Source organism: Rhineura floridana, chromosome 3 (assembly GCF_030035675.1).
Source record: "Rhineura floridana isolate rRhiFlo1 chromosome 3, rRhiFlo1.hap2, whole genome shotgun sequence".
Taxonomy (NCBI): Eukaryota; Metazoa; Chordata; class Lepidosauria; order Squamata; family Rhineuridae; genus Rhineura; species Rhineura floridana.
The window spans coordinates 203,076,534-203,085,315 of NC_084482.1; the positions used below are offsets into that span (position 1 = coordinate 203,076,534).

Here is an 8,782-nt window from a genome sequence, read left to right on the forward strand (position 1 = left end):
GGTTCTCTAGTGAAGATGACTCTGACATGGCAGGTGGACGCTCTGGCAGCAGTAAGCCTAAGAAACTGACAAGTGAGCTGTCAGGAGATGGGGACTTAACAATGCAAGCTGAGCTAAGGAGAAAAGCTTTTGCAAATGATGTGTCTGCAGCTCTAACCCTGATTAATACTTCTTAAATGAGCTGGAATATTGTGTGTGCATGCAAGTCTGGGGGGCATTTATCCCCTATTTTTTAAAAAAAAGTTGAAAAAATATTTCCTTTCACTCCTTTCAAGCTTCAAACCCATTTCAAATTGGTTTTGAAGAGTATAATGTAGGTCGAGCCTTAGTTGGAGCACTTTTAGACCTCCAGCCGTGCAAATCATTATAAATAATTTACCTTATTTAACTTTTCTCATGCAAACTTACATACTACCAAAACAGGGCGTGTGACATTTGCTGGTAGAGCCATCAGATGTAGCGTTAGCTGGCTGGCCCAGGGCCTTTTTGTAGAACAGAGGTTCTCCGCTTGCCCGCTTAATTCTAGTACCTGTAGTTCGGAGAGACATATAATTCCTATGTGACATGCTGTCAAGCATTTCCTTATGAAAAGAGATGGTATTAATTTAATATTTAAAGTGAAACCTCTTAATTGCTTACCTGGCATGGCAACTGAGACCAGGGCAGTTAGTTCAGGCAGAAAAAGAAAAAAGCTGCAGATTTTAAAAAAAACCATTTACAAAGAATCAGAGCCCCTGCTGAGTGTAAGGAGGATAGCCTCCATGATGAAGGCTAGCTTTTTGTGTATTCTCTTCTGCATAGCAGACCTATTTAGTTTTAAATTTGCATCCATGCCTGTGCTTACAGAAAGGAGCTACTCTTTATGTTGCCTCATTATATTTGGAACTGACTCCCTCCGATTGCTGCGAAAGCCAATCGTATCCACATTCGGTTAAATCTAGTTGTTGGTTTGTTTCAAGCAGTAGTACAGTGGCAAATGCAGAAGTGCAGGGTCCCTTCGTGTGAGTCATAGTTACGCACCCCTCCCCCTTTTTGCTGCTGAGCTGAGAATGTTAATGCCTTCTCCCACAACAGACATCCCTAGGAGCCAATAAGCGTGAAAGGGGAGAGTGTTCACTACTGAGAAGAGTCTTCTCAGTGGCCGACTCATCGCCTTTCACTCTGATTGGCTCCAATCAGCAGGAAAGGTCAAGGAAGCATGTTGGAAGAGACCCTAGATGACTACACCTCTGGTTTCAAGTATATGATTGCCTCTTGGTCCAAAGGGGGGAGGGGGTGCTACCCCCATGTGGTCTGCCTCCCAATAACCCTCCTGGGTCACAAAGGGTCCTAGCTCCCCTGGGGCTGCTAGCTTATTAAACACCGCAGCACCTGGTGTAAGGAATGGTGGGGGAGGAGGGATTGGGGGAAGTTTGGGGGCTATGCTCTTTTCGTTCACAAGTGTGTACTACAGTCCAGTTGTCCTCATTATTACCTTGAGATTATTGAGTGAACGTGACTAATTGTCACAACAAACGACTTTAATAGCTGAGGGCAAGTTAAAGCTATGATTGCGAAATGTTCAGGATCTCGGGTCTGCTACCCAAAGAGCCTGCATTGCTAATCTCCTTAAAGCAGACAATCCAGATAGTACGTTTCTCCAGGACACGCACCAGAAAAATGCTAATGCCAATATTATCAAGTGCTCTTGGTTGGGGGAACAGTACAGTGCATTTGGTTTCTCTAAGGCTAGAGGAGTAATGATCCTGTTTGCAAAAAAAATGTGCCCATTTGTAGTATCTGATGTTTGCAGCGCAGGGGTGTAGTGGTCCAGGGTCTTTGGGGGAGGTGTTAGACCCCTTACCTTTTTGGGAGCAGGGTCCCAGCAGGGTCCCAGTGTCTTCAGCACACTCTAACACACACCCCTTGCATGCTCATTGGCTCCATCTGTTGTTCTGGGAGAAGGTGCACATGGGAAGGACAAAGGGGTGTGGAGATGAGGATGGACAGCAAGTGAGAGAGGGAACATAGCTATGAGGGGGCATGGCATGACTATCATGAAGGGACCCTGCACTTCTGAATTTGTCACTACGCTACTGTTGCAGCGATCCGAGGGGGTGTTATGTTTTTGTCAAGGGGAGAGTGGACGGAGGCCAGTTAATGCTGGGTCCATTTACTGCCCCAATGAGGGTGAACTTACTTTTCTTCAAAATCCACTGACAGTGTTAGCTGACTTTAAGAGTCAATGTAAGAGTGGCAATGTAATTCTAGAGGGAGATCTCAACTTGGTCATGAATGAGACATTTGATAGATGTGCTGGGGCTGCTCGTGCCTGCACAGATGCTTCAGCACTACAGGAACTGGTGGAAGAATTTGACCCATCCGCAAGAGGCTATTCATATTTCTCTACCAGGTACAAATCTTATTTAAGGCTCGATTACATTCTAGTCTCCACCACATTATGTGATCAAGTCTCAAATACACAAATTGGAATTATCTCGGCCTCAGATCACGCACCTGTGTTGCTGGATCCACTTTGTCAAGGCAGGGGCCAAACTGTTCCTACCTGCAGGTTTCCAATAGCGCTTTTATTCCAACATATCAAGGATAAACTCCTAAAAGGAACTACAGACTATTTCCTTATAAATGACAACCAAGAGGTCAGCTGTCCTCAGAGGACTTTGCATTCAAGAAGCAACCTCTTCAAAAAAAACCCAAAATATTAAGGCGAAACAGCATTTAGTGCAAGACATTTGTTTACTGGAAAATGAGCACAAACATAATGGATCACAGAGAGTATATAAAAATGTATTACGCAAATGTGCTGAACATCAGGCATTAGAGAGTGATCATATTCATGCTACAATGGCACAGCTGAACAGGAAATATTACAAGGTTGGCAATAAATGTTCTCGACTGTTAGCTTTCATTTAAAAAGAAGCAGTGTCACAATGAGTGGACATGTTTGTAGATACCAAAGGACATTCCCTCCACACTACAGAATCTGTTAATGAGTCCTTCAAGTCCTCCTATAAAGAACTCTGTAAGACTGACAAGCCATCACTAGAGGGAATCTGAAGATGGCCTCTAAAAGCACACCTAAAGCCTTTAAATAGACAGCATATGGAAATTTTAGGAGCCCTGATTTCAGCCCTTGAGGTGCAGAAAGTGATTAAAAAATGTAAACGTGGAAAGGCCCCAGGATTGGGTCTGGTTGCGAAATCAATAAAGAATTTTTGGCCTAGATTCCTCACTGTGGTGGGCCAAATCTATTCGAATTCTGAGGCAAGAATGAGGGTGAATGGGCTTGATTCTTCAGCCTTTCCATTATATAGGGGCACCCAACTAGGTTGGTCCTTGTCTCCTATACTCTTTATGTTTGTTACGGAAACATTGGCAAATGTTATCAGGGATGAAAAATAGAGGGCATCCAAACAGGTGATAAAGGAGGATGCAAAATGGCCGCGAGCCAGTGAGGACGCTGTGGGAGATGCTCCGTAGTTTATAAAGAAAAGCTTACTATCTATCCGAAAGCCAAGTAAGTGCAACTGAACTATTAAACTCCTATGTTTTCATCTTAAGAACATAAGAACATAAGAACAGCCTGCTGGATCAGGCCAGTGGCCCATCTAGTCCAGCATCCTGTTCTCACAGTGGCCAACCAGGTGCCTGGGGGAAGCCCGCAAGCAGGACCCGACTGCAAGAACACTCTCCCCTCCTGAGGCTTCCGGCAACTGGTTTTCAGAAGCATGCTGCCTCTGACTAGGGTGGCAGAGCACAGCCATCATGGCTAGTAGCCATTGATAGCCCTGTCCTCCATGAATTTGTCTAATCTTCTTTTAAAGCCGTCCAAGCTGGTGGCCATTACTGCATCTTGTGGGAGCAAATTCCATAGTTTAACTATGCGCTGAGTAAAGAAGTACTTCCTTTTGTCTGTCCTGAATCTTCCAACATTCAGCTTCTTTGAATGTCCACGAGTTCTAGTATTATGAGAGAGGGAGAAGAACTTTTCTCTATCCACTTTCTCTATCCACGCTAGGGAGCCATTTCTGATGTCTTTGGAAATAACTAAACATGAAGTGGAAAAAGAGACATTTCAAAATCAAAGGGGAACAAAAAGGCACAAGAAAAGCCAATCAAGGAATGGGAGAAAGAAATCCTCTACTTCTCAGGGTGCTGTCATTACAGAACACCTAAATGTAGAAGATCACAAAGGAAAGAGACAGAATGGTGAAATATTCAAAGACAAATTTGTATTGAATCTACGTTGCAGAACCCGTACAGTGCAGAATCCACATAAATGCATGGAATGTGGAAAGAGCTTCACTGAGAGGGGAAATCTAACTAAACATCAAAGAACCCACACAGGAGAGAAACCATATCGATGCACAGAGTGTGGAAAGAGCTTTACTCGGAATGAACATCTTAAAACACATCAAAGAACGCACACAGGGGAGAAGCCTTATGAATGCATGGAATGTGGTAAGAGTTTCAGTCGGCATCACCATCTTACTTCACATGAAAATACCCACACAGGAAAGAAACCATATAAATGCACAGAATGTGGAAAGAGCTTCAATCAGAGTGGGACTCTTTCTGTGCATCGCAGAACCCACACTGGAGAGAAACCATATAAATGTATGGAGTGTGGAAACAGCTTCAGACAGAGTTCATCCCTCACTTTACACCAAAGAACTCACACAGGTCAGAAGCCATATAAATGCATGGAGTGTGGAAAGAGCTTCCATCAAAGTGGAAACCTTAATATGCATCAAAGAATCCACACAGGAGAGAAGCCATATAAATGTATGGAATGTGGAAAGAGCTTCCGTCTTAGTGGATTCCTTGCTTTACATCAAAGAATGCACAGAGGGGAAAAGCCATATAAATGCATAGAGTGTGGAAAGAGCTTCATTGACAGTGGAAGTCTGACTAGACATCAAAGAACCCACACAGGGGAGAAGCCATATAAATGCATGAAATGTGGAAAGAGCTTTAGTGAGGGCGGTAAACTTATCACACATGAAAGAACCCATACAGGGGTGAAACCATATAAATGCATGGAGTGTGGTAAAAACTTCAGTCAGAGTGGAAACCTTAGACAGCATCAAAGAATTCACACAGGGGAGAAGCCATATAAATGCTTGAAATGTGGAAAGAGCTTCAGTGAAAGCAGTAAACTCACCACACATGAAAGAACCCACACAGGAGAGAAGCCATATGAATGTATGGAATGTGGAAAAAGTTTCATTGATGGAGGAAGTCTAGCTAAACATCAGAGAATACACACAGGGGTGAAACCATATAAATGTCTGGACTGTGGAAAAAACTTCACCCACAGTGGAAACCTTAAACAACATCAAAGAAGCCACACAGGGGAGAAACCATATAAATGCATGGAGTGTGGAAAAAGCTTCAGTCAGAGTGAAAACCTTAAACAGCATCAAAGAACCCACACAGGGGAGAAACCATATAAATGTATGGAATGTGGAAAGAGCTTCAGTCAGCATCATCACCTTAGTTCACATGTAAAAATCCACACAAGGGAAAAGCCATATAAATGTATGGAATGTGGAAAGAACTTCAGTGAGAGCAGTAAACTCATCCCACATCAAAGAACCCACTGTGGGACACGATCACATAAATGTGAGGAGGGTCAATAGTACTACTTTAATATTTAGTAAAGATTGTGCTCTCAAATTACTCCATAAATGTATGGAGTGTGGAAGGAACAATATTCTTAATTTACATGAAAGAAGTGATATGGGAGAAAAATCATTGAAATTCATACCCTGTGGAACATAAGAACATAAGAAGAGCCTGCTGGATCAGGCCAGTGGCCCATCTAGTCCAGCATCCTGTTCTCACAGTGGCCAACCAGGTGCCTGGGGAAAGCCCGCAAGCAGGACCTGAGTGCAAGAACACTCTCCCCTCCTGAGGCTTCCGGCAACTGGTTTTCAGAAGCATGCTGCCTCTGACTAGGGTGGCAGAGCACAGCCATCATGGCTAGTAGCCATTGATAGCCCTGTCCTCCATGAATTTGTCTAATCTTCTTTTAAAGCCATCCAAGCTGGTGGCCATTACTGCATCTTGTGGGAGCAAATTCCATAGTTTAACTATGCGCTGAGTAAAGAAGTACTTCCTTTTGTCTGTCCTGAATCTTCCAACATTCAGCTTCTTTGAATGTCCACGAGTTCTAGTATTATGAGAGAGGGAGAACTTTTCTCTATCCACTTTCTCAATGCCATGCATAATTTTATACACTTCTATCATGTCTCCTCTGACCCGCCTTTTCTCTAAACTAAAAAGCCCCAAATGCTGCAACCTTTCCTTGTAAGGGAGTCGTTCCATCCCCTTGATCATTCTGGTTGCCCTCTTCTAATCTTACCGAAAACAACACAGCAATTTACAGATAAGACGAAATCTTGGCCTTACTAGCCCCTTTTTCTCCCATAAATATCTCCTTCTGAGTCAGCAGGGAGTTTTGGCAAAAGGAGGACTGCTTTTGGAAGCATAATTACCAATTACCAAGATAATAATTACCAAGATAATAATACTTTAGAACTGGAATACTGCCAAGGACAAATAGCTATTTAACAACATGGTCCTCAGTCGACAAAAATGTAAAGATTCAGGTATTGTACCGGACAATGAGGACAGGACAATTGCAACTGGTGGGAAGCAAGCCAAAATCAAATACTTTTACCATCCAAACATGAATGTAGCTAAGTCAAAGAATAAGTTGGAGCCACAAGAAACTTTGTCGCACGACTGGGAAATAAATAACTTACCACCTTGGTCTCCAAATAATGAAGTGATTAGCTCCATGAGCATAGCCCAGGAAATTGAGGAGGCAGAAGGAGAGGGAGTTTTTCCGGATATGTCCTGGCCGGGATCTGAGATTAATCTATCAATGGCCAGTAAAGAGAGTTCAATGCCACCACTGGAATCCTCGGATGACTACAGAGAGCTTAAAACTGGGCCAATGTCTACTATAAAATATCCTGATGAGATAAATGAACTCGAGATATTTAATACTAGCTCAGCAATGAGAAAGGGGGATTGGTGCCAGGCAGTGACCCAATCACTTACCCAAATCTCTAAATTTGTGGCTGAAGCTAATTCTTTACTTAACAACATTAACAGAATTTATAGTGAACAAGGAGCGCTACAATAATATGGAGATAAAGAATACAAATACAAACACGCAGGCATCTCAGACTATACAAAGAACACACCTCCATCTAGTGGCGGAAAAGAAAAAGACCAGCAAATCACTAACTCAAACAGAAAAAAAGAGGAAAAATATTAAAGGCATCAGAACTCATAACAAATGTCATATGGAATTTGAAAGACTTTTTAGGTTATTAGAGCTATGGGAAGACTCTACCAAGAAGAAGAAAAGAAAAAGAAAGAGAAAGAAGCGTAAGATAAAAATTAAACTACAAGGAAACCTTCAATTAACGCCAACAGAAAATCTACTAGAAATATGAAATGTAGACAATAATAACATAGGCAATAAACCAGAAGAGTTCATCCCCATATCACAAAGACAAGATACAAATACAGGGGATCTGCCAGTAAAGGTTCCGATAAATACAAAATCTCCACCGCCAACACGAATTCGTAATGAATGGGATCTAATATTAAATCCAAAAAACTTGGCTATAATTAATTATCCAAAATTAAACGGATATTTATCACAGAAGGAAAGAAAGCAACATCTGATAAAGACATTAAAAGAAATATCTCCTGGAGCTATTAGGATGGAAGATATTGCAAACATCAACTATCTTTTCTATAACTACATTTATGCAAGAGCCATAATAACATTCGTGGAGGAGGATAGAGCGAAATTTTTTTATGGCAAGAGAGAGCTATTATCAGAACATAATCTATATCTCGCGCGGGTGTTTGAAAATCAAGCCCCTCCGCAAAGATTAATGGCATCTTCTCTTAATATTGATAAACCGCCTTCCCGAATGCAAAAAGAATCTGAAGTGAATCCGATTATGACGGATATAAGAGAGGCGGAAAAAAGGGATCTAGATCAATTCTTACCTGAAGAGCTAACTCTGCTGGACACTTTTGCTACCTTATCAGCGGAGACAAAGACAGAAATCCGGACTAAACTTGAAAAACTAATGTCCACATTAAAAGAAATAGAACATAAAGAAGAAAATCAGTAATGAGCTGCCCTAAAGAATATGAAAACAATTAACCAACATTTACCTGAGCCGCCTGGTAATGAACAGGCCATCAAAACGGCAGAACCAGTTTCGGCGCCAATCTTTTACTGTCAAGGTAAAAATTGACAGCACAGAAGCTCAAACCTCTCCAATCTGAAGATTCTATCATGGAATATGGCCGGGTGGAAGAATAAAGCCATGGATCCAACTTGCATGAAATTCTTAGAACAATTTGATATCCTATTTATACAAGAAACTTGGGAATTGGGAGAATTGCGTTTAGATGGCTACTCGGTGTACCACCTAGACGCCATACCTAGCAGTAGGGGTGGCCGTCCAAGAGGGGGTTTATGTGATTCGTTACCCGAGTTAACAATGGCGGTAATTTTAAACCTTCCCTGTTATGCCCTGATATTACTCAATGTGTATCTCCCACCAAGTAAAAATAACAAAAAGGGCATGAATAAAATTGCCAAGTTGGAGCGATATATAATGGAATTAACTCTACTCCATCCAGAGGCCTTACTACTAGCAGCTGGCGATTTTAATGCAAGAATGGGCCCAACGGATGAAATATTGTTCACTAAATATCAAATGATGGTCCCCTACCTGGA

The 8,782-nt window shown here is 42.0% G+C and overlaps 1 protein-coding gene across 1 annotated transcript; it reads left to right on the forward strand.

The window, feature by feature from the left end:
* Positions 1 to 4,277: 4,277 nt before the first annotated feature.
* Positions 4,278 to 5,863, forward strand: LOC133381185 (zinc finger protein 420-like). The gene has a single exon (XM_061619886.1). It carries the CDS (start codon positions 4,284 to 4,286, stop codon positions 5,640 to 5,642), a length of 1,359 nt encoding a protein of 452 aa, XP_061475870.1. The 5' UTR covers positions 4,278 to 4,283; the 3' UTR covers positions 5,643 to 5,863.
* The last annotated feature ends 2,919 nt before the right edge of the window (positions 5,864 to 8,782 follow it).

Excerpts from the sequence above, each read along its gene's own strand:
- LOC133381185 (XM_061619886.1), top strand. The coding sequence starts at position 4,284 with ATGGAATGTGGAAAGAGCTTCACTGAGAGGGGAAATCTAACTAAACAT.